Raw genomic sequence first — 26,779 nt, 5'->3', positions numbered from 1 at the left:
ACCCTGTCTATACTTTCCCAAACACACACACAAACTCAAACAGAAACATACTCAACCCTGTCTATAGAGCACATACTTTCCCAAACACACACACAAACTCAAACAGAAACATACTCAACCCTGTCTATAGAGCACATACTTTCCCAAACACACACACAAACTCAAACAGAAACATACTCAACCCTGTCTATAGAGCGCATACTTTCCCAAACACACACACAAACTCAAACAGAAACATACTCAACCCTGTCTATACTTTCCCAAACACACACACAAACTCAAACAGAAACATACTCAACCCTGTCTATAGAGCACATACTTTCCCAAACACACAATGTCCGCTTGTTTTCCCCCCTCTAGCCTGACGCATCTCCCACGTCCATGCGCTCTGTCTCTCCTCTTTCCCCAGTCCCTGTTCCCATCCCCTCTCTATCTAATTAAAGAGCTAGAAGCTATCAGTAAACATCAATACCCACCCCCCCCCCCCCAACCCCACCCTTTCCCCATCGCCTGTTTGCCTGACATGTTGCTAACGGTAACAACCATCATTACACCACTAATTCCCCCCGCCGCAGTGGCACTTAGGCGGCAGACCAAACAGCCGCGGCTGAAGTGCCGTCAAGAGCCACTTCGCCATCTGCGCTGGGGGTGCCACCGCCGGGCATCGTCCACTTGCCCACACTAGTGCCGTAAAGGCATGTGCTCAGAATGGCCTGTCGCCTGGCACCGGTGCTCGAACGCGTAATGGCTCTCTGGTGCTGGACTGAAGCAAGTTGACTAGAGAGTGGAAGGGGGTGGGAGGAGGTCATGCCATGTTACATTTTCACAGATTTTTTTCGCATTTCAAATAGTCTGCATGGCTTGTCTGAGTTTGAGTTGTCCTCATGCCGGCCCAAATACTGCACAAGACTACTAGATGTACTGCTGGACAGGTTCTATAAAGGCCATCATAATGTGACGCTCTAGGTTTTTATGCCTAGAAATCACGGTAAAGGAGCTGTCATTGGCAGTAGATGGCTACTGTAAAGGATCTAGACTGACAGGATGGATACACCAAGGAACCTTGAAGGGTGCCGGCAGGAGTGTTTTAAAGTAGGCATCCCTGTCAGCATGCGTCAGCAGAAAAGCTAATGGTGAGGAGCCGATTTCTACCTTGACAAGGATGTGTGTCTGTGTGAAGATGTGGCATAAGTGATGTGGGTGTGTGTGTGCATGTGTATGTTTGTGTATGTTGTGTATGTTTCCGTTTGTTTGTGTATTTCTCTGTGTGTGTGTGTGTGTGTGTGTGTGTGTGTGTGTGTGTGTGTGTGTGTGTGTGTGTGTTTCTGTGTGTGTGTGTGTGTGTGTGTGTGTGTGTGTGTGTGTGTATGTATATGTGTGCATTTGTTTTAGTGCTGGATGGATGGACGAGTGGCTGCCATAAGTGAATCATCAGTCTCGGTGGGCAGCTCGACAGCCGGCGGAGTTTGTGATTAGCCTCCGCGTCCAGGCAGAGCTGTCTATCGAGCGCCCACGTAAAAACGCCTGCTTTATGCCCCCCTTCCGCCTTGTACAGAGCCATCTCCTCTAATGAAATGATGGTGTCAACCCCCCCATCTCCTTCTCTCTCCGTATACCTCCTCCACTCGCCCCCACTTTGCCCACCCTCCTCGTATAACTGGCTCCTGCTTCCTCCTCCTCCTCCTCTCTCTCTCTCTCTCTCTCTGTCTCTCTCTCTTTCTCTCTCTCTCTCTCCCTTTTTTCTCCCCACCTCTCTCTCACCCCACGGCCATGTAATGACTTGCTTTCCTGCCCTGATTGGGTGATGTATGGTGTTATTGGCCGGTATGAAAGCCCACATAACTCAGTGGATATTAGATAGAGAAAGAGAGCCAGCCAGTGGCAGTGAGGGCGAGCTGATGTGAATATGGGAGACGGGGGGATAAAACGCCAAAAGAGAGAGAGAGAGCGGGGGGGGGGAGAAGAGAGGAGTCTTTAAATCAACAGCTGTAAGCACCCATGTTCCTGCAGCTAGTTATCAATTTTCTTTCTGGGACTGATATCTGAACTCACTGGAAGACCTCTCATATGAGGTGCATACATGCAAGACAACATGATCTATCTGTATGCAAATGCACACACTTATGCATACACACACACATACAAACACACACACACACACACACACACACACACACACACATGCAAACACACACACACACACACTCTCTCCTTCTCTCTCATACACACACACAGACACACACACACACGCACATAGACATACACTCTACACACGCACACACACATACACACACACACGCACACAGACACACACTCTACACACACTCACACACACGCACACAGACACACACTCTATACACACACACACACACACACACACACACACACACACACGCACACACACACACACACAGACGCACACTCTACACACTGTGATCTCCAACCCCATGGTGTCAGTGGCTGCTTTATCAGGAAGTGCGGGGGTGTGATCAATACGGGCTCTCTCCGGGTCCTGGGAAAAGTTCAGCAGGTTCTGCAGAGCTCTGCAATGTGAGTGATGGTGTGACGCAGGACAGACAGGGCCTCCCATGGGATTCACACACACACACACACACACATGCACGCACGCACGCACGCACGCACGCACGCACGCACGCACGCACGCACGCACGAGCGTATGAGGAAACACCCTCCCCAAGCTCAATCCCCTCGGAGTCTCCCATCTTCCTGACGCTCTCTTTTCTCCAAGTTTAACTCCACTTGCTTCAAGCAGCGGTGTGGTGGGATAGTCAGTGTGTGTGTGTGTGTGTGTGTGTGTGTGTGTGTGTGTGTGTGTGTGTGTGTGTGTGTGTGTGTTTTATCTATGAATGGATGATCACACATTTGGAATCATCAAACAAACACACACTCACTCTCACATACACTGACACACACAGCAGGAGTTGAGTGATCACACACACACACACACACACACACACACACACACACACACACACATCCACACATGTCTGGGTGTGGCATTTGATACTGTCGTGATGTCAACCTCCAACTCATAGCCTCAGTGACAGAAGTAGTGACATAAGAGAGATGCTGGAGATGGAATGACAGAAGGTTAGAGAGAGGGAAAAAGAGAGAGAGAGAGAGGAAGAGAAAGAGAAAGGAGAGAGAAAGAGTAAGAAGACAAAAGAGTGAGCTCCACGATTTAAGAACAGCATGAGTGTGTAGAGGGCTTCAAGCGAAACAGATCATTTATCCTGCCGCAGTGGCACGGGCGGGGGTAGTGAGTGGAGTGTGTGTGTGTGTGTGTGTGTGTGTGTGTGTGTGATGATGGTTCTTCTACTTCTTTTTTTTTTTTTTTTTTAAAAACTCCCTTTATCAAATGAACACAAAGTAGGCCGGAGGGAGCGCGCTCATGAAACATTCAGCCTCCGTTCTCCTCCCGTGGCGCCCCGTCACAAATAAACGTGTGATCCTAATGCATCATTTATGGGCCAGGAGGCAGTCGCTGCTCGCACGCAGCTTAGTCCGCCACTGACCCAAAACCTCACTAAAAATACCCCACCCTGGGTGAGCACGGGGGAGAGAGAGAGAGCGAGATAGATAGAGAGACAGAGAGACAGAGAGAAAGAGAGCGAGAGAGAGAGAGAGAGAGCGAGAGAGAGAGAGAGAGAGAGAGATAGAGAGATAGAGAGACAGAGAGACAGATAGCGAGAGAGAGAGAGAGAGATAGAGAGATAGAGAGACAGAGAGACAGAGAGAAAGAGAGCGAGAGAGAGAGAGAGAGCGAGAGAGAGCGAGAGAGTATGGTTTCGGACCACTGTGAAATTGAGTTAACTTGCAATGGGAGGTATGTATGGGCGAATAGTTCCCCTGCACTAAAAATGAATCACTTTCACAGTGAGGTATAGGTAGGAAATTGTGCACTGTATTAACTTCGCGTTGTGATATTTCGATACTCTCAGAGTGTAGGCCTATGGGCTAATGGTTTGCATGCACTGTGACATTGATTTACTTTCAAAGGGAAGTGTGGATAGGTGAATAGGTTATGTGCACTGCGGCCTTTATTTTTTTTTTTCATCTGAAATAATGTTGATTGAATAATATGTCTATGTCATCGTAAATGGCTTTGATTCAGGTGCCATCAATTATCACATCAAAATAAGGGTCTGTGCCTAGCAGCAACATTTGATTACATTGTAAGAGGCAGTTTTCCTTGAGAATTTTTGAGGTGTGTCACTTGGGTTTGCCATTTGTGTCTTTCTTGGCTTGCAAATGCTCCTAGAGTTCTACGGCTCTTCCTCGTGTGCATGCACTGTGTCTTTCCACGAAAATAAAAACGCACAAACAACATTTGACACCGTGACACGTGTCCTTGTCTCAGTTTTTATGGCTGCCGTGGATTTATTATGGAACTCAAAGCGGGAAACTGTCTAATGCAGTTTTAATGTAGTATCTTCAGAGTGGAGTGTCGAGCTAAGATTAGCATGCCCAGGGAATTGAGTTCAAAATGGCGTCCGAGGGACTGTGTTTGCATGGCGGAGTAATGTTAGGCAATTAACCTTGCCTTGAGTCAATTAGAAAGAAATTGATGTTACAAAGGAATTTAGCAAATAGTTTTGCTCAATGAAGCAGGCAATGACTTTGCAGTCCTGTATTTTTTGAGGAAGTGGATTTGTCTGTGAATTGTGAGGTGTTTTAAGAGACTAATGAAATTGGCAAACCATTACACAATGCTGAAATAAAATTCTCCTACCGGATATATATGACATCTGGAGGACAAATTCTTACAGCTGCCTCTTGATAGCATGATTGATGAGTTGTTATATGTATAAATGTATTATTTAACTTATACTAATGTGCATTCCTCAGATGCACTGCATGCGCAATGTATTTTTCACAGAAAGTGCTGAATATATTTAGCTGCAAGGATCTTTTGTATTTCTTCATTCCGTTGGACTATGAAAGAGCATTGCAGTTTAGTTACTAATATCCTCTCAGTGTAAATGATGAACTTTTTAACCTAGGCCGTGTTTCTTGGAACGTGTTTCCTAAAACGTGTTTGGTGTTATGGTTGCTGGTTTACAGATACACAGTCATGTCTCTCCATCTGGCATGTTTTTTTTCTTAATTGTTTAAAAAATGATTTTTATAATCTAATGTTTTGTTCTATTGTAAATGTACTCTTTAAGTTGAACTAAAACCCTTTACATTGATGTTGTTTGGTGATTGGTGTGTTGTACCATGATGTTAATGATATAAGCCTATAATTAACATATATCTCATAAAGCCATTGTTAAGGCTCCCTAAACGTTGATGTGCATCCGTTGGGCTGAAGTGTCTTGACTGTACTACAAGGGCCTTTGAGATCCGTCACCTTCCTGAAGTTTGAACTTCTGATGGGAGGGGTGCCCTTCCAGTATTTGGTCAGAGAGATCACTTGGGACTCTGCCAACATGACTGGGAAAGACTGCTGCTAAGCTGCCATGCTATGGCTAGCTGCATCGATCTGGATAGTGGGTACGCAGGAATTCAGAACTAGTGATCCAGGATTTGTCGCTATCAGAAGTCCACCGTGCTGCTGGTTTGTGGGTTAGCTTTCCAGCGTCTGCCCAGAAAACTGTACAGACGGCCGTTGGATGGTGTGCCATGATGCTGTGTCTGTGTGGCCATGCAGTGCCCATGGACTCATTATTGAGGTCGTCTGTGTCTGTCTTTGTCTTTGACTTTGAATAGCCATTGTGCCAGAAAATGCGTTGTATAACTACATTTAAAAAAAGAGAATGAGAGGGAGAGAGAGAGATACAGAGACACAGACAGACAGAGAGAGAGAGAGAGAGAGAGAGAGCATTGTGTAGGACCAAAACATTTTCAAACATGATCTTAAAACCTGTTTCTTTCATATGTGTATGAAAAATGACTCCCTGTAAATGGGTGGTAGTAGTGATACATTCAAATCATTAGGGCAGCCCTCTCTCTGACTGTGCCACTGTGATTTGGGCAGCCTTGATGCACATTTGTTTAGGCTCTTGGGGTTTTGGAGTTATGGGTGCCGATGGTGGTAACAGTAACTCTACTGGATTATGGTGAATTTAGAAAACCTAGTTGCCAATGGAAAATACATGTTATTTCCCTCAAGAAAGGCTTTACATACTTTAAGCTCAAGTTTCAGTTTTCAAGAATATTAATAGGCTCTCATGAAATAAACCAAATTGCAGCAGTCTATTTTGAATGCATTTAGAGACTTTCCAGAGTTTTTTTCAGGCTATATATGCATTCAGCAAAAGTGATGAGAAGCTAGTGTTGCCAGCACTAAGTGGCTCATAGGAACCCTACAATAATGGACAAAGACAAATAGGATAAAAAAAGAAAAAACTTACCAATGATAGCTTCTACTGAATCATTCTTACCCCTAGAAAAATAGAATGTAGGAAAGTGAAATCAATGTTGAGACTTTTATCAAATGTGCACAAATATAAAGCCAGACATAACCCAAATATCTTGGAATGGGCATTGGGAAATGTTGGATGTCTTTGATTTGTTCTTTTATTTAGATATCTCCATATTTGTTCGGCATACCACATATTCTTCTTGCCATTAAATATATTACATTCCTGAAAAGTATTACAGACAAGAAAGGAAGTTCATTTTTTAAAAAGAACTTCTGTCTCTGAGGATCTTGTCTTTCAATACATTAATGTCCATCGCTAATGGTCCAGAGTGAACTTTTACTGACCTCTATACTAAAGTTAAAACTATCTGTTCAAAACTTTGCTGCAACAGACAGACACACACAGCCACCTGTTTCCTGGCACCATCTATCTATTCAACACACAAGCCTCTGCCTCTCCCCCTCAGCATCAACGCCGGCTGCTCCTGAGCCCTGGGAGCCTCCTCACCTACTTGAGTGAAGGTGGAGGAGGAGGAGGAGGTGGTGGTGGTGGTGGAGGTGCAGGCGTGGGTTATGTTAATTCAGACGGTGCTCAGCCGCTACCTGACAAACCCAACGTGTTAACCTGGCTCTAGCCTGAAGCTCTCTCCCACACACTAGCAAGGGGTGCACTCTCAAGGGGACCATTGCTCTTCACTGCCTCCATCTTTTGCTCTTGCTTTGTTAACTCTCTCCTCCTTTGTCTCTCTCTCTCTCTCTCTCTTTCCTTCTACATCTACCCCTGCTGTCCCTGGTGCAGAGGGAAAAACAGAGACTGATGACAAACACGAACACGCTCAAATGACACACAGATACAGTCTCACAGACAACCACACATCCGCACAGTTACTCAAGTAGACACACAAAAAACAGAAACATAGACAACACACACACACATACTCTCTCTCTCTCTCTCTCTCTCTCACACACACACACACACACACAAACACAAACATTCACAGACACACACACACTCTCTCTCTCTCTCTCCCACAAACACACACACAAACACAAACACACACACACACACACACACACACACACAAACACTCTCTCTCGCTCTCACACACACACACACACACAAACACAAACATTCACAGACACACACACACTCTCTCTCTCTCTCTCTCCCACAAACACACACACACACACAAACACACACACACACACACACACACACACACCCTGGTAATAACCCTGTGGTGTTGGTATTTCTCTGCAGAGCCGCAGCTCAAAGGCATAGTTACCCGTCTGTACAGCCAGCACGGCTACTACCTCCAGATGCAGCCAGACGGCACCATGGACGGCACAAGGGACGAGAGCAGCTCCTTCTGTAAGTATGCTTGTGTGTATGTGTGTGTGAGAGAGAGATTGTGTAAGTGTTTGAGTGTGAGTGTGAGTGTGTGTGTGCGTGAATGTGTTTGTGTGTGTGTGTGACTGTTTGTGTCTATGAATGGAGTACACATCCACAATTCCTTAATCCCATCATAACACAATACACATCCTCCTACATTTCCATTAGCCTCCACAGAGCTCTCTACCCCCCCTCCATCCTTTCCCCTCTCTCATTCCCCCTCCCCTTCTATCTCTCTCTCTCTCCTATCCCTCTCCATCCCTCCATCCTTTCCCCTCTCTCACTCCCCCTCCCCTTCATCTCTCTCTCTCTCTCTCTCTCTCTCTCTGAGTGTGCTGTTTGGGTGACATGTGGTCTCTGTGCGATAATTAATCGGAGAGCGGTGGCTTGGCGTGGGGCCGCGGTGTGCTGACTGGACACTGGCCAGCTGTATTACACCCTGACACAGGTCATCAGCTCCAGTTAAAAGCCCATTTCACTAAAGCTGACCCCAGTGGTCCAGCACTGTGCCACTGATGGCTGGTGGTCCAGGCTGTGTGTGTGTGTGTGTGTGTGTGTGTGTGTGTGTGTGTGTGTGTGTGTGTGTGTGTGTATGTGTTCCTGTGAGAGTGTATGTGTGTGTATGTGTGTGCATGGGTGTTTGTGTGTGTTTTCTGTATATGTGTGTAAGTGCTTGTGTGTTTGCTTTGAGTGTGTTTCCTATCAGTGTGTGTGTTCGTGTGTGAGGGTATATGGGTTGAGGGGATGGCTGGGCTTAGGTCGGGGCAGATCAGCGCTTTCCTGCCACCTGTCCATCTAACCTTCAGCATGGTACAACAGCAACAGCTGTGCTTCATATGCACTGATCCAGTGTGTGTGCATGCATGTGTGTGTGCGTGCATGTGTGTGTGTGTGGGGGGGGGGGGGGGGGGGGGGTGCATAGAGATAGATGGTGAATATGGACACATGGTGTTTGGTGATTAAGTTACGTTTAATAATACATGTATTTAAGGATTATTCTCTGAAGCCAGGTCCATGGCAGGGCAGCCTATATAAACAAAGCCAAACCAAAAGAGAACTGAAAGTCGACATTGAGAACATTATTTACAGCATTCTGATGCACTCCTGGTTTACGCCTTCAGTTGCAACGTTTGGGAATGGGAAGACTTGCAAAGATATCTCTTAATTTGAGCATAACCAAGTCTTAAATGAGTCATGGCAGTTGGAGGAGTTAAGTCAGTGTGTGGCCTGTGATATTACGGGTTAAAGTCCCCATAGTCAGTTGTCACTGCAGTGTGATGCTGTGACATTTTAGTGTTATGACAACTAAAACCTAAACCTGTCATAACAATTATTACTAACATTCACACGTGACTGTCAAATCACTGGACATCATCTGTTATAATAACTAGGAACAGGCTATGTTTATGACATGGAAATGTCATGTTATAATGTTAGATATGACCCATTAGATATGGGTTGATGCAAAAAGCAACTAGGTTGCTGATGACAGGACCACAGTGATCTATATAGCCAGCCCATTCCATGTTAAAGCTTGTGCAGAACACCATCACAAAACTGTCCATCAATAAGAACTTAATTATGAGAGGGATTTGAGACACAGAAAAACACACCTGTTACGCACAGCGATGTCAGATGTTGCGCAGCTCTATTCATAACTGGGCTGTCACTCTCCTTACTATACATGGCACAGCGCAAGATGCTGAGTTGCATTCACAGGCATAAAGCTTAGCACTGCGAGCCGGATGAAATCTGCCAACTGACAACAGGACAATTCACTGGCAAGAGGCGAGGACAGAGGAGGAGAGAGGAAACAGCCATGTAAATGATGAACTGATGTATAGAGGACAGATAAATAGGGATTATGGATGGATTGGTTGATATGGGTGGAAAATATACTGTATAATAATCTTGAAAACATTAATAAGCTAAAGAGGTTGATAACAACCAAATAGTTCCAAATACCAATGGAATTTGTACCATTTTATTACTGTACATTAGAGTAGAAACCCATACCATAATGCAACACATAATAGAAGACAGCTTGCTCTCAAATAGTGTGTGTGTGTGTCACAACATGCTGTGTAGAAGACATATTAAGGCAGAGGAAGGGGAGAAAGATCAGTTCAGAGGAACAATAGAAGAGAGCAGAAGACCATTGTACCAACAAAGCTCTCAAAGAGCCACAGTCGACATGCATTCAAAGCCAGAGTAGCATGACTGTTACCATGTGCAAATGTATACGTCTTCATTCTTGCACAGTATTACATGCGTGCCTTTGTACTCTTACTTTGTACGCACTGAGGGCACTGCAGCGAGGCGTCTAAATGGCTCCAGACTCGTTGCGTTGCATTATTATTACATGTGTACAGCAATTACTCCTGTGAAGAAAGACTAGCGTACTGTGGAATTCGGGCCCTTTCAAACGCTCTCTGGAGGGCCTGAGGTGAAGACAACACGGCAAGGACTTTGGGCGAATTTGACTGCAGTTGCGCGAGGTTCATTGTGGGAGCCGGCGCGCTTGATGTGCCATACGAGAGAGTCAGCAGAGAACAAACAGAGGACAGAGCGGCTTACTGGGTTTTCCTGTCTCTCTCGCTTTCTTCCTCAATGTCTCATGTTCCCTCTATCTCCTGTCATCTTCATCTGTATTTTTTTCAAGCAGTTCCTCAATACCACTACCCTACCCCCCCCCCCCCCCAACACCACCACCACTCACACACCCCACCACCCTCAGCCTCACTCTCTTCCTGTTCACTTCCGTCACGATTCCATTTCATGCGGCTGTCATTTCCTCGTGTGCGTTCTATCTTTGGTGTTTGCCTCTCTATATCCTTGCACTCTCCCTCTCTCTTTCTCACCAACACTCTCTCCCCCCTCTCTTTTTCTATCTCTATCTCTCTCTCCCTCCGTCTCACACCTCTTCATCTTCCCGTCATCCCTCTCTCTTTATTCTCCTATCCTCTTGGGGTGGGGTCCTGCTCTCGTCTCCGTGCGGCGGGGATGACGAGTTTGACAGGTGCCGAGTGTAATAAAAATTGAAGCGGCGTGGTGGTGATCACGGCCTCTTCTCTCCCCTCGGAGCCCGCATCAGCATCCCCATCCTCATGACAACACCCCCCCCCCACCACCACCATCTCTGGGGGCCCCTCACTGCAGAGACCCCTGTCAGCGGAGAGTGATTGTGCCAGGGCCATGCCAGGTCAGGCCCCAGGAAATCCTCCCTGCTCCTCCCTGGCTGACTGGTGTTTGACACGAGTACATGTGTGGATAGAAAAGGCTGACTGTGTGTCTCCTGTCACCCCCCCCTCCCCTTTCTTTCTCTCTCTATCTTTCTCTCTCTCTCTTTTTCTCTTTCTGCCCGGCAGCACAGTTCAACTTGATTCCTGTGGGCCTGCGGATAGTGGCGATCCAGGGGGCAAAGACTGGGCTCTACCTGGGCATGAACAGCGAGGGGTATCTCTACACGTCGGTGAGTGACTGCCTGTGCTGGCCATTCTGATGAAAATGATGATGATGATGATGATGATGGTGATGATGATAATGAGGATGATGAAGGATGAAGGATGATGATACCAATACTGATAAAAATCTTATAAAAAATGTGTTTAAAAAATGTCCAATGGAAAATACCCATTATGGCACACGGTGTTACAGTGGTACCATTTCTATATGAAGAGTTTGCTTCCAAAAGCAATATCCACCATTTTAATGAATTTTCATAATATTTTTTTTACATTTTGTTTTCCACGTAATTTCAGTAGAACTGTAATTGGGTATAGTTATCTATAGTAGTGAAATCATTTCCATATGCCATTGCCTTTGATGCTCACTCTATTAAGTTTTATTTATTTATAATAGTGGTAATGGTTATAATGATAATGGCTATGATGATGACGATAATAGGGATAAATGGGGTGCATGAGTGTGATGCATTTTTCATCTATTATATGAGATTTTTGGTCTGCTTTTTTCAGCTACTGTACGCCTACTCTGGGGAATTAGGCCATAGTGTTTGCAGGGTCTATGTGACAGCAACCATTGTTTGAAGTTTCTTACAAGCTAAGATAAATGTAGCTGAAACCATAATGTTAACAATAGCTGTTATGACAATGACAACGTAGACGGTTGTTGCTCTTAATGATTTTCAGCGCAGGCTGCCACAGGCCACAGTGTACTTTCGACTCGCCCGCAAAGTAAGACATCCATTTGGATGATTCCTCGGACGCTGCCATTATTAGGGTCATTGTGTGGGATAAAGTTTTGAAATCCCATAGAGTTTTTCCTCTTGGTGCTGTCACAGAGAGATTGCTGTTTGGAGGGGCACAGGAGCTCAGCTAAGCTGCTTTGTGATAATGCCCTTTGTGAACAAGCGCCACACAAATGCGACTGAATTGAATAGATCTGGATAGAGAGTATGATCCTCGGTCTCAGAGGGAGAGTGGCTCACTGGTTGTTGCTGCTTTTGATGTTGTTGTTGTTGATGATGTGGTGTCTTTTTGCATGATGGTGTGTGTGTGTGTGTGTGTGAGTGTGTGTGTGTGTGTGTGCGTGTGCGTGTGTGTGTGTGTGTGTGTGTGCGTGTGTGTGTGTATGTGTGTGTACTAGTGAGAATTCACAGAAATTAACTCACATGCGTGTACTTCCATATATGCATGCATGTATGTGTGGGTAAGTGTGTGTATGTGTGTTCCTGTACATGTGTATGTATGTGGGAGACAAACTGGGGCAGCCGTGGCCTACTGGTTAGCACTCTGGACTTGTAACCGGAGGGTTGCCGACCAGTAGTCATGGCTGAAGTGCCCTTGAGCAAGGCACCTAACCCCTCATTGCTCCCCGAGCGCCGCTGTTGTTGCAGGCAGCTCACTGCACCGGGATTAGTGTGTGCCGAGTGTGTTTCACTAATTCACAGATTGGGATAAATGCAGAGACCAAATTTCCCTCACGGGATCAGAAGACTTATACTTATACTTAAGTGAGTAAGCTGCTGGCAGTGTCCTAATAGTTCAGCAATTAAAATGTTTATTGTTATCTTTACACCATGTTCCTACCATTAGGTGTGTAAATAACACTCTACAGCCATTAACACTTTTCATTGAAGACCATCTGCTGTAGATGCATGCAGAGCATCTCTCATCTCCATGGGACATTAACACCAAACCCACACCTTTGCATTAGTTAAAGGAAAAAGCTCAGCTGCACACCAAATGCAGCTCTGAGAAGGCATTAATCCACGCGAATCCGGAACATTCCGGCCAGAGTCCAAAGCTGACGTCAAGATAACTTTCTAATAGCCTGCTCCACCGCCACCCCCCCCCCCCCACACCTCACCCCAACACACACACACACACACACACACACACACACACACACACACATACACACACACACACCACTCTAGCTCAGCACGTGCTGTCTTTCACCCAGGGTCCAGTGTAGGTTTCCATTAAGCACTTAAGGTTACTGAGTCCCCTGTTGGTTTGATTTAGCTTCCAAATAAGCAATAACAACAAGGGATTAGCCCTGTGCAGTGTGACCAATTACCCGGGCGGCGTTTGATGTTGAGTAAGGCTGAGAGGTGCCACACTGGTGTGCAAGGTGAAAAGGGTTATTTACACAGTCCCCGCACGGACGCATGGCGGAGGAGACGCAAGACAATTATGGCAAAATGACAAAGTGAGGGTTAATGTATGCGCTATTGAAGTGTGCGAACGTTTTGTGTTTGTATATATATATATATGTGTGTGTGTGTGTGTGTGTGTGTGTGTGTGTGTGTGTGTGTGTGTGTGTGTGTGTGTGTGTGTGTGTGTGTGTGTGCGTGTGTGTCTGTGTGTGTGCATGCGTGTGTATGTGTATATTTGTGTGTGTGTGGGGGGGGGGTAAGAGAGGGTGAGAGAAGAGAAGGGAAGTGATAGAAGAGTGAGAATCTGAGTAAGAGAGAGAGAGAGAGAGAAGTGAGCGAGAGGGAGGGAGGGAGGGAGTGAGGGGTGTTGACAGAATATCCCAAAGCTGGAGATTAGAATTCAGGGCTGAGAGAGAGCTTTTGTCTCTTGCCTCTCTGTGAACTAAGAAATGAGGGGATTTTCTCGGCAGAAGTGGAGAACGATATTTGGTTCAAAGGGAACTCACTCTTTTATTCACGCAAGGATCACTGTGGCTCCTCTGCGCCGTGCCATACGCTGGGGCATCCCCACTTCTCTCACTCCCTCTCTGACTATTTTCCCTCTCTCCACTTTTCTCTTACACTCTTGTTTTTCACTTCTTTTTTCTCGCTCTCTGTCACCATTGTCTCTTTTCCTCTCTTCCTTTTTCTCCCTCTCTCTATCCCTATCGTTCTTGTTTCTCCCTATCTATCTCTATCACCTTCTCTCTCTCTCTCTCTCTCTTTTGTCCTACACTCCCCTTCCACACACACACACACACACTCCCTGATCTCCTTTGAATCCTCACTCTGTCACTTTGCGTCCTCTCCTCGCGTCCATCCTGTCCCCTGTGACCTTCCATTCCCAAATCGCTCCTCATCTTCCTTGTTTTTCCCTCGCTTTCGCCCTTCAAATGCCTTGTCCCTCTTCCGCTAAACCCTCTCTCTCTCTCTCTCTCTCTCCTTCCTGCCTGTTTTTAATTCTCCGCTGTTCTCCCTGTCCTGTACCTCCTTGTTGCCCTCCTTAGGATATCCGGCCTCCACTCCACTCCTCTCTCGTCCTTCCTGTCCTCTCGTCCACTCCGCAGTGTCGCTTGCCCTCCCCTGACCTGCCCCGTCCATGCCGATCCCTTCTCTCCACTTGTGTCTTTGCGGCATCTCTTGGGATAACGGTCCCTATTTATGCAGAAGATTAACGGGCACATCATTAAGGTCCAATTACATGCAGCTTTAGTTTTGATAAGATGATTGAAATTGCCCTCTGGATGTTTTTCCTGCGAGGGATGAGACAGAGTGTGTGTATGTATGTGTGTGTGTGTGTGTGTGTGTGTGTGTGTGTGTGTGTGTGTTTAGTCTGAGAGCATCTACCTTAAGGGAGCTTTGAAAAAGCATCCATGACCTCATTACAGGCACATTAAAAAGCAAGACTGAATATGAAGGTGTTCAGTGAATATATGTCTCTGCATGGTTTAATGTTGTAATGCTATTTAGCTGTTTATGAAAATGTAGGGCTTATGATTAAGATGTGTGGGGGCATGTGTGTGTGTCCACGTGTATGTATGTGTATGTGTATGTGTGTGTGTGTGTGTGCACGCATGATTATACCTGAGTATACATAAGTCTGTGTCTGTATTTATAAACATGTGCAAGTGTGCCTGTGCATATTTGTGCATATGTGTTTGTCTGTCTCGCATGTACTATTCTTGTGTGTGTGGGAGTATGTGAGTGTGAGTGAGTGAGTGTGTGTGTGTGTGTGTTCTTATGCACTTGTGAGTCAGTGCGTGGGTGTGTGGAAGTATGCTTGCGTGTGTGTGATCCCCTCATTAAAGATGCGCGGAGAGGCTCACTCCTCTGGAGAGGACATCAATGACAGAGCAGACAAATGTTTCGTGCTGGTGACAACAAGCCCATCACTGTCAGCAGCCGCACAGCACGGGAGGAATGGAAAGAGGGAGAAAAGACGAGAGAGAGAGAGAGAGGAAGGAAGGGAAGAAGAGAAAAGGAGAGGACAAGTGTTGTGTGACAGCAGCGACACGGAGGACAACGCCTGTGGGAGAAGACCCTGTTTTAAAGCTATTCCCCTCCTCTTTACTTTCTCTCTCTCTCTCGTTAATTCTCACTTCTGCTCTCTCTCTCTCTGTCTTTTTTATCTCACTTTCTCTCCCTGCCCTCTCTCTCTCTCTCTCTCCTGCTCTCTAGTCCTATCCTCCTCTGGCTGGATGCCATTCAAATATGCTCTCTCAACATAACTGTAAAAGCACATAACGTACTGGGAAAGCAAATCAAAGAAACCTTTTTAAAATGGAGAGTGTCAAAACCCCTCATTACATTACCACTTATAATTTGGGCGGATTCCATTTTGGAAATAAAGTCCACTACATTCTCTCTCTCTCTCTCTTTCTATCACACTCTCACACACTCACACAAACACCACACACACACACAAAGACATTAAAATGTGTACACACACACACACACACACACACACACACACAAAGTCATTAAAATGTGTACACACACACACACACACACACACACATACACAGTGTGAAAGCATAGCAATAAAACACTTGAGAAATCAGAATAGACTCCATCATCCTCAGCAGCGCCTATTTGCCCCCCACAAAATGTCCCATAATCTTCCTCTCAGGTGCCTTTGAGCTGAAATCTAGGCTATTATGGTCAGCGAGGCGTGGGCTCAGTAGGGCCCCCTGGGGGCCAGGAAGGAGGAGCGTGCACAGAGGGGAAACTCCATGTCATTGGTCTGCTGCTGCAGGGAGACAGGAGGCTCGGCTACCTGCGGTCGGCCCCAGGAAAATGGCTTCCCGATAAAAATAGAGCTCAGTCCTGTCCTGACCCACTTTATCATCTGTGTGTTCCGGAAAAACCCTCCTGGGCTCAAAGAAGGGGGGAGAGGAGGGTGGGCACCGCGGGTGAGGTGGGCTGTGGGTAGGGTGTGGGTGTATGCAATTGGAATTGGTGTGTGTGTGTGTGCGCGTGTGTCTGTGTGGCTTTGCATGAGTGTGTTAGAGAGTGTTTGTATGGGTTTACATTTTGTGTGTGTGTGCGTGTATGGATTTGTGTTCTGCTCTGATCATTTATGTTCATAATCTGACTCAAGGCGCTACATTCTGCTTTGGTCAGATCTTTTCTGGCATACAGTTGATGGGCCCTAATTTGAGAGATGTTCACCGCAGGTTCTTACACACAACAGAGGGGCATTGAGTACAGTTAGTCCTTAGGTGATTTCATAACATATAGACATGTTTTCGTGGATAGACAGATGCCTTCCTTAGGTGACCATTCGTCTGGATTTCATGTGGACAGTCCTGCTTTCGAGCCCTCTGTCTGGAGCTAGGTAGAGTGTCCTCCTGTTTGGGCATTTGCCTGGCTTTTTGACAAGTGCTCCACAGCAAGCAATGCTTATAAGTAGCAATGTAGCAATGATACAAGTACTCCACAGCAAACAATGCTTATAAGCAGCGATGACAAAAACAACTCGTTCTCTGCGGTTTCACAGAGGCTACACTATCTCTGCGTACCAAACACATTGGTGAACAAGACCACTGGTATACTGGACAGCAGACTCTCACATGAACAGTTGCAGTCTGATGCATAGTGGTTCTGCATAGTCTGTGCTCTCAAGAGGGGACATGCTCAACGTGAAAGGGTTAGCTAACATATCATATTATTACAAAATAGTGATCAATTATCAATTATGTCTCACAAACACTGATATAAGCATCATAAAATGAAAACATACATCATATGAGAGTAGCCTTTAAACTTTATCTTATATTATACAATTTACCTTTCCAATTACACTAAGTATCACCATGGTTTAATGGTGTTAATGGGTTGTAAAAAGCTAATGTTTCTACATTCTAGCTAATGTTCACTGTCAGGAACAGGTGTATAGACTAAGCAAAAATGTGGGGGTGTCCTCATTTTGGCCCATTTGTCCTCAATTTTGGACACAAGTGTCCTCCCTTTTTTTAGAGTCTGACCGGTGGTCATCCTACTTACTTCGTGTCTGGTCGAAAAGGTAAGCGCTGCAGGGATTATTTTTTTTCAAGCAAGGTCATTCTGACACTTCTTTAGCCTGCATCTTGGTTTTCAACTTCTGGCAGAAACAGCTACTCTAATCTCCACAGTTTGATCCCTCATTTACTGAGCTGTCCCATCATTTAATTCAACAATATAGCCTATTTAACCAAATGGCTATGTATGCTAGACCATGCAACTACAAAGCTACGCAATGTTACACAGACAGTTAATAATCCATTAGGCTATCATTCAATGGATTCTTATTTTGCCAAAAGAAAGAGAGTGAGGATAGGAGCAGGCTTCACTCAATTTGTCAACTTTTAAACGTTAAGAGTGCTGGCCTGGATAGTTATACATAAAGGAAAGTAGGAGAGGCCTCACTATGCATATATACTCTTTTATTTGCACATACGCGTTTCGGCGTGTGCTTTCTTCAAGGCACACGCCGAAACGCGTATGTGCAAATAAAAGAGTATATGCATAGTGCGGCCTCTCTCCTACTTTGCCAAAAGAAAAAGAGAAATGAGATTCTAGAAAAAAATAGGACTAAGATCCTAGGCTTTCCTAGCCCCTTTAAGTCATTCCTCCAGAATACATGACCTGTCTAACGATTCCACGAGAGAGAGCATTGGAGAAGAGTCGTGTTTACCATGATTAACTAGGCTATCTATCTAACATTACCTCAAGTCTCATTCACGTCTCATTCTACACACATTACTGAGGTTGTAAACATACAAGTAACTACTACATCATCACATTAGTAAAATACCTCGACGAAAGCCAATATGTATGTCATAGCCAACACTTAAATTACACTTGTCCACTTGTAACTAGGTTATAGGCTACAACAGGGGTGTCAAACATAAGGCCCGGGGGCCAGATCAGGCCCGCCAGCAGGATTCATGCGGCCCCCCAGATGTTTTGGGTAGGAAGAGAAAATTAGAGAAAAAAAGATATTCACATCCAGCTGTCTTCAACAATGTGTAATAAGCAATATCTCTATGATATGATAAATTGATTAAACCATCCTTAAGAAGGAAGTAGCTGAAAAAACTGACATGGAAGTAGGGTATTTTAAGAGTAAAAGAGCAGTATATGACAGCAGTACATGAGTTGTACTAGTTGCTCATAAGTGGGTATAGTCAAGAAGTATATCATCTAACAACACTCTGATACCCATGCAGAGAGATGATAATGACCACGACAATAACGCCCCCGTGAGGTCTCATTCCAACAAGTCCAACCCACTGCCTGATATGAGTTTGACACCCCTGGGCTACAAGGTAACATAGCATGGCTACATACACTGTTACAATTGGGCTAATAGCCTAATTAAGCTACATCAGTAGATTGCTACATTGGACAAATAGTTCAGGAAGATAAAATCAGTACCTGTCCAACAATGCATGACACATTTAAGCTCTTCAAAAACCTCTTGTTGACAATTATTACATCCTCCTCCTGACCTGCTGGGACTGAGGTTGCCACACGACTAAAGCTGCACTTTCTGTGTTGTTCTCTGACTAGCCCACTAGCTTAGCAGTTATGTCTTCCTAGTATTGGAAGTTAAGTGCAATGGGTAGCCTAGCCTATGCAGAGCCCACTAGCTTAGCAGTTATGTCTTCCTAGTATTGGAAGTTAAGTGCAATGGGTAGCCTAGCCTATGCAGAGTGTGAGGAGGTAGGCATAAGGTAGGCAAGGTATGCCATTCAGTCATTTCATTAGTCATGTCTCTGTGCTGCCTGGTGGTCAACTGGTTTGCTTTGAACTGGGAAGTGAGTGATACATGATAACATTGATGAAAAAAGGCATCTACTAGTTTCCTATCACTACTTAATCTTTGCTTGGTGTATTTGCTGTTAGGGATTGCCTCTTTGGACATTAAATATTTTCTGTGTTGCAAAAAATGCTTTGGTGATGACCTTGATATCATATCCATTCTTATCTCCACCACTGAAGTGGTAAAGGAACATCTTCAGTTAGCCTACCTTTCCACTAATCACATAAATAATTCTCCTTGCATGTAGCTTGCTTTCATGTGTCTTTATTTGTCTCAATAGGCCTAGCCTACATTTTACTGTAAATTATGAAGACCACAGCAATGAGTATACTTGCTTGGAACTGTGCTGGATATTTATCAATTCAGCACAATAATACATTTCATCATTCCACACACAGTGACAATTTTAACAAATAGCACGCCAGCAAATTAATACAGAGTGTCATTACACTTGTCCTACAAAGGTTAGTATCCAATGAGTGTGCATGCAAATAGCAATTCTTCTGGACTTTGATGTCATACCATTTGTGTCCCGACCGATGTCACACACATAGCCTACGGTAATAAAAGGCACATCTGCCTGTGTGTAAATTGCATATGACTGTGTGTGTGTGTGTGTGTGTGTGGGTTTGTGTGTGTGTATGTGTGTGTGTGTGTGTGTGAGAGTGTGTGTGTGTGTGGATTTGTGTGTGGATGTGTGTGTGTGTGTGTGTGTGTGTGTGTGTGTGTGTATTCCTGTGCAGCACTCCTATCTCCTCTACTGGTAGACACTGCTGCATTCCTAGCTGGTTCTGTGCTCCGCGCTGGGTGGCATTGAGATGCGGGGGACATAAACAGTGCGATATAATCGTTCCCGGCAAACAGGGCAGAAAGGGCAGGAACACATTGTTAGAGAGAAAGAGGAACAAAGCAGGGCACTGGCTGGAGGTATACAGCTCTCCTGACATGAATAAGTCAAATGTTTCTATTGTCATTCTCTTTTGCAAGCTGCGTGCGTACACACACACACACACACACACACACACACACACACACACTTACATCTTTACAACACAAGGACACACCCACACACCCCTAAGGACTCCGATCTACACACTCACATACACAGACTTGCACCCCCACACATTTATATGCCCAAGGGCACACACACACACACACACACACACAGTTTCTCTCTTTTTTCCTATTAAGTATATTTTGCGCTCAGTCTGGGGCTGCCAGTAACAGTCCACTGAGTGATGTGACATCTTGGCACCACCGCAGTAGATGTCAGTGACTAACATTCAGAAGCAGAATCTTATTGACAGAGGTCCTCTGCCTGTCACTCAAACAGAAAACAAATTCACCCATTGGTTGTAAAAAAACACCTTCTCCCCTCCCAGCCCCACCCACTCCATTAGGCTTTGTCACTGTCTGTATGTGTGTTGCTAGGGACCTTCATGGCTTCCCAGGCAGTTATGCTAGCAGACAGCTTGATTGCTTTTATCCCCTTTTGACCCTTGCTGATACTTATTGTACATCCAGGCATTACTGACTTACATAATGTGACATAATGGACGCAGCATCTGCAAAACCCCAACAACGCGTTGTCTGCCATGATCCATTGTATTATGGGTAAAACACATACAACAAAACATCTGTGTGTGTGTGTGTGTGTGTGTGTGTGTGTGTGTATCTGGGTGTTTGTGGGATGACATGATGTGAATATAGGAGAGAAAATCAGATTGCATACTGTATATATATTATTAATCCAAACTGAAATACATACCAGTCTATGAGGTATATTTGGCCTTTCACACATTCTCCTATTTCAATGATCTGACATACCCGCACCAAATGTGCCTAATGGTAATGGTGTTTACCAGATGCGCTCATCCAAAGCTGCTTAAAACATTATAATACCATAAACAAAACAAAAAATAAATAAATTACATCATCATAATAATACAATCATCAATATAAAGCTTATACTTATTCTATATGAATATTCTGAGGATGTGCGCAAAGCTGGCATGATTCATGCTGGGAAAATGAGTGTAGAGTGCTTTTGAAAGAGAGAAAATACATATGCAAATGGTTAATTCTCCTTCCATTAACAAGACACATTCTATAGGGTATTTAACACTTCTGAGTTATGGTTTAAGATACTTACCTCATCTGCATTTTTTCCCTACCTCATCATCTATTCAGTTGCTTCTCCTCCATTAAAGCCTAATTCTCATTAATAATGGAGCTGCTTTAGGAGCTTTGTGCTCAAGTCTCAGGCTTCTATTAGACAAACTTGAAAGAGAATGCAAGACGTTTCTGCCGGTCAGTTGCGGTAATTAATTCAGTTGGACCATTGAAAATGGTAGCAGTGTATGTGTGAATTATACATTTAATGAACCTGCGGGTTTGATAGACAAGGTCATTATTTCACTGGGAACTCGACAGCGCGGAGATCGGTGGAGGCAATCAAAGCTGCATCATCTGCCAGAGTCAGCCTCTCCCCTCTGATGAAAACACTGGCAGCGACTTTATTGATTTTAGCGGAAAATGAAGACGACTTTGCCCCTCCACACTGGAAAAAGGGGACGGCGCATGCACTTTAAATTGGACCCGTTTTGTACTTTTCTTTTTTTCTTTCTTTTCTTCCTTCTTTTTTTATCGGAGAGGTAGAGCAGCGTTCCGCTCTTTGCACAGGCACTCCCTGGAGGGTTTAGCACTGTAGAAGGCAGCCACAGCTAAGGGAGAGGCAATGGAGGAGGAGGAGAGAGAGAGAGAGACAGAGAGAGAGAGAGACAGAGAGAGAGAGGTTAAGAGGCAGTTATCCTGTTTTAGTAGCATGGCAGACAAATGCGGAGGTGCGGCCTTTATGGAGCAGGTAGAGGAGATGTAATCAGACACCGATGCAAAAGGGAGGGGGAAAGGAGGAGGAGGATGAGGAGGAGGGAAGGAGGAGGAAGAGGTGGAGCGAAGGGAAGGTCGGAATACCGCACCGCATGATAAAAGGCTGCTCCCGGTCCTCAGGATTCTCCGCACGGAGGCCGGATATTACCCCTCTCTCCCAGTTTCATTAGAATTCATTGTGCTGGCAGATGCGGAGAGAGAGAGAATGAGAGAGAGAGAGAATGAGAGAGAGCGGGGGACACTGCCAAAATCAGTCAATGAGTCAAAGCCAAAAGATTACATTTTTATCATTATAATTAGTGTTATTTTCTAGTTAAGTTTATAATTTTTCACATTTCAAATTGTGTCCATCATAGCGGCAAAGGAAATGTTAGTGACTTGCAATTCATCATGTGAGCCAAATGCATGGCGTTCTGTCACTGCTGATGATTTTGTCCTTGTGTTGTTTCGATTCAGGGATATCGGAAGGAACCATATTGTGCTTCAACCCGACACTTAAGGTTTATTACGATGTGTGGGGTTGTGCTGTGGTTTAGACCAGATCGGTGCTAAGGTCATGACCTTTCTCAGTCAGCGTCAGCTGTCAGTGGGAAGCATGGGCAATGCCACCACGGTCACCACACACTCATCACAGAGAGGTCGCCTGCCCGCCACTCGTGCGTCTCCTGGGTGATTAGTTTTTGAGCCGAGACCAACTCCTCTCATCCCTCTTCCCACTCCTCCCTCGCTCTCTCCCTCCCTCCCTCCCTCCCTCCACGCGTGTAAGAGTGACTGAGAGCATCCGAGCTGTCAAGGGCCCTGAAGATGGACTCGTCCCCTCAGGACGTAGCCTGAGACATGACCGCGCAGACAAAACACAGGCAGAGCAAGCAGACTAGCGGGACAGACAAGCAGACAGGCAGGGCTGTGTGTCCAGAACCATAAGTCCTTTCTGCCGACGGGGAGTGTGTATAAGTGTGTGTGTGTCTGTGTGTGTGTTTGTGTGTGTGTTTGTATTCTGGATAGCTTGAATACACCAGAGCCCTCTCTGTTTTTCAACAGCCTCTACCCCTTGCTTGTTTCCAGCCTGGCATGATGGAGGGAAGGAAGGAATGAAATAAAGAATGAAAGAGAGAGAGAGAGAGAGAGAGAGAGAGAGAGGGAAAAAAAGCCTCCAGTCAGCTGTTTCAGGCCTGTTGCGCACACTAAATCAATCCTGTAGATTGGGTTTGCTCTCTGACAAGGAAAGGACCCCGTAGATGACTGAGAGAGATGTATACTTGTCGCTCGTGGTTACTGTCACCAGGCTAAGCTGGGCTGTGCAGGGTGGGGTAGGGTGGAGACGGGGAGAGATGGAGGCCTCAGACGCAAACAGACACTGGCCCAGATATGGCCCAGATGTGGCACACCTGCGGCAGATCTGGCTGGGGGGGTGGGGGGTGGCTGCGTATGGGTGGCAAGCTGAAGAGTCTGTAGGAAATCTGTCAGGGCAGTGAGTCACAGTGAAGAGGGGTGATATAACCAATGAGGACGATGAGGCACCGACATGGGAGAAGTCAGAGCGCTATCTGTGCTCCCAGCTGACTGACGTGCTTCCAAACTCACCATGCAGTCTCTGTGTTTAGTTACACCACGCTGTCATACAAGATTATTCCTGCATCTGCTTGTGTGTGTGTGTTTGTGTGTGTGTGCCTGTGTGTGTATTTTGTTGAGTGTTTTCCAATTTTGTTGTGCGTTTTCACACATTTCTAAATATTCACTGCACAATGGGGTATGTCTAGTGCAGCATGTATGCGTCGAGGTTGCCTGTGTACATGTGTAGAGCCTCTTTTGGTGTGTGTGTGTGAGTGTGCATGTGTATGGGTGTGTGCATGTGAGAGCCCTTCTGTTTGGCGTACCTTGGGGACGGCGTTAAGTTTATCAGAGATGCTAATGAATGCGGTCGCCGTGCGTAGAGTTATCTCCCACGCTCGTCCCGTGAGACCCCCACGCTCGCGCTCTCAAAGAAACACAAATACTGTATGAGCGAGGAGTCTCAATCTCCCCTGCCAACCCTCCCCGGGCTCATCTGGCACCAGGAATAATTGGCCACCTCTTCATCGCCGACGATCCCACCAGTCTGCCCATGCATGTTACTCACACGTGTACGATTGGCATGGATTTGGGCAAATGTGGGCAAATGTATTTTAGATGGGTAAACAGTACTTCCAGGGAGAAAGACACGCAGCTCTTTGAAGTGTTTTAAATAGACTCCACGAAGGTTTGCTTCATTGAAGAAGTGGAATGCATCATTGATGAATCTCCTTCATGGGTTTTCCTCACAATCTGTATAAAAACCATTTGAGATTAAAACAAAAAACACCATATTGCTTTTTCACTTGCTTTTTTTTTTTAACTACAGTTTGCCATGCAACGCTTCATTGTATTTCCCCTTCAGGTTAATGTGCTCGCTCACTCGTTTCCTTCTGCTGCTTTTGTTTCCAGGAACACTTCAACCCCGAGTGCCGCTTCAAAGAGAGCGTGTTCGAGAACTACTACGTCACCTACTCCTCTATGCTGTATCGCCAGAGCCAGTCCGGCCGCTCGTGGTACATCGGCATCAACCGCGACGGCCAGGTTATGAAGGGCAACCGCGTGAAGAAGACCAAGGGCGCCGCCCACTTTCTGCCCAAAGTCATTGAAGGTCAGGCTCCCCGGTGACGCACAGTTTTCGGTTCAGCTCGAGTCATTTAGCTGTGGCATTGGTGTGATAGGTGAATGGGGAGGGGGGTAGGATGAGGATAAAGCTTCGACCCCTCCAGTCCCCTGGGGGATTGCTGTCTGCGCAAAGGGTTTATGTGGAGCCTTTGATGCGATTAATTGACCGTTTGGAAGCATTAATTGGCTGTAATGGTCGCCGCACCTGGCTTTGCAAGCGTTAATCGCAGGTTGGCTGCAGAGGTTAGCCAGAAATTCGAAGTCAAGCGGACATCATGAATAGTTAATCACCCTTTGCATGAGGGGTAATGGGTATTTCTGTATCAAATGCCAGGACAGGTTTTTTGTTCTAATTTTGTGGCTTGGCTGAGGCTACCACTGTGTTTACATCTCTTAGGAAATACAAACGTGTGCCCTCCAAACAACATTGATCAAGATTAATGTGACATATCACAAGTCGTTACGTCAACTGTAAACACAGGGAAAAGTCAGCGGTGCGGGAAATACAGCTGAAACATTTCCATCACAATGTATGCTAAAGTGGCATTTTACGGGTGACCTTTATTGAATCGGAGAGGTGACTCCGGCGGTAAATCTTGCAAATTCTGGCCCAGCGCAAACATGAAATAATGAGAAGAGCACACCATGCTGATGCTGCCCTCCCCAGTGTGAGAAGCCGACAGTTAAATAAAACATTTGCCGACTGCGTGTTTACACTGGGAATCACACAAAATGCTTTGTTTGTCAAAATGACTGAGTGGGGTGTGTGTGTGTGTGTATGTGTATGTGTGTGTGTGTGTGTGTGTGTGTGTGTGTGTGTGTGTGTGTGTGAGTGTGCGTGGGGTGGTGGGGGGTTGGGGGTGGAAGGGTACATGTATATCAGCTCAGCTCTTGTATCAAGCCAGATCAACATAATTACTCCCACAGGGCTCAAATTTGGCCAAAGCAGCAACGATGACATGATAATAATACAGAATCTGAGGAATGTTTTGCTGTGTTGTGAAAATGATGTTCCTCATTTCATAAGCCGGTGATGAGCATGGCGATGAGGAAACCATTGGCTTCTCCCTCAATGTTGACAGTGGTTTGACTGGCATCAGAGAGATGCTGTTGTTTTGTTTGTTTACATCAGTTTATATTTCCCTCGACATGCCCCATGGTTAATTATAGTCATGTTTACCTCATTTTGTCCAGCTTCAGTTCAACTGAGAGAATTGTGAGTATCCTCGTGTCGAGTACAGCAGGCCATATATACTGTATGCAGCACGACATATTGGCACACAAAGCTAATATACACAAATGCATGCTAGTCTTCAACCACATGGGCTTAATGAAGAACTTGGCCTTTCATGTTATCTGTGATTATAGGTCTTAAGTACTTTGGTGTTATATCCTATAGGCTATCTTAGGCTATAGGCTATATATCCATAGTGGTCATGCATATAATGGATTTTAGATGTACATGGAATGACTGAATAAGGGATTTGGTGTGATAATGTCCTAAATTGCGTTGTCCTGCTCCTCTGTCTTTTCCACAGTCGCCATGTACAAGGAGCCTTCGCTCCACGCGCTGGTCGGCGAGCAGAGCCCTCCATGCAAGACGGTCAAGACGTCCGACTCGCCGTCGCAACAGAACGGCAGGAAAGAGGCCCCCAAAGCAGACGCCTCATAGCACAGGGACCCCTGGCCAGGGGTAGGGGCAGCGGTGACACAGAGAAACTCAATCTCCCACCATGCACTGGGAGGCAGGAGGAGCAGCGGTGGCGGCGGCGACGGCCAAACAAACAGGTGATGCGCTGGCCTCAAGTGGGAGGGGCGCGCGGCGCTACGAGAGGAGATCACCGGGCCCTCATCGCGACGGCCTCAACAGAGAGTGGGCGTGCGGAGAGAGGAGAAGTTAGGAGAGGACCCCCATTGTCATGGCGATCTCCGCCCCCTGGGCCAGGCCAGCGGCAAGCCGGCCCC

General features: G+C 45.8%; 1 protein-coding gene across 1 annotated transcript in view; it reads left to right on the top strand.

Moving 5' to 3' along the window:
- fgf11b (fibroblast growth factor 11b) overlaps positions 1-26,486 on the top strand; it is a 39,783-nt gene extending 13,297 nt beyond the window's left edge. The window contains exons 2-5 of the mRNA XM_076273771.1: positions 7,650-7,760; positions 11,150-11,253; positions 24,602-24,800; positions 26,353-26,486. Coding sequence (XP_076129886.1) covers positions 7,650-7,760; positions 11,150-11,253; positions 24,602-24,800; positions 26,353-26,486 — 548 coding nt within the window. The remainder of the gene's footprint in view (positions 1-7,649; positions 7,761-11,149; positions 11,254-24,601; positions 24,801-26,352) is intronic.
- Positions 26,487-26,779: the final 293 nt, after the last annotated feature.

Source organism: Alosa pseudoharengus, unplaced genomic scaffold (assembly GCF_046254945.1).
Source record: "Alosa pseudoharengus isolate Yale_2024_CS ecotype anadromous, Long Island Sound unplaced genomic scaffold, YU_APseudo_1.1 YU_APseudo_1.1_scf_8, whole genome shotgun sequence".
Taxonomy (NCBI): domain Eukaryota; kingdom Metazoa; phylum Chordata; class Actinopteri; order Clupeiformes; family Clupeidae; genus Alosa; species Alosa pseudoharengus.
This window is presented reverse-complemented; position numbering and strand designations above follow the sequence as displayed.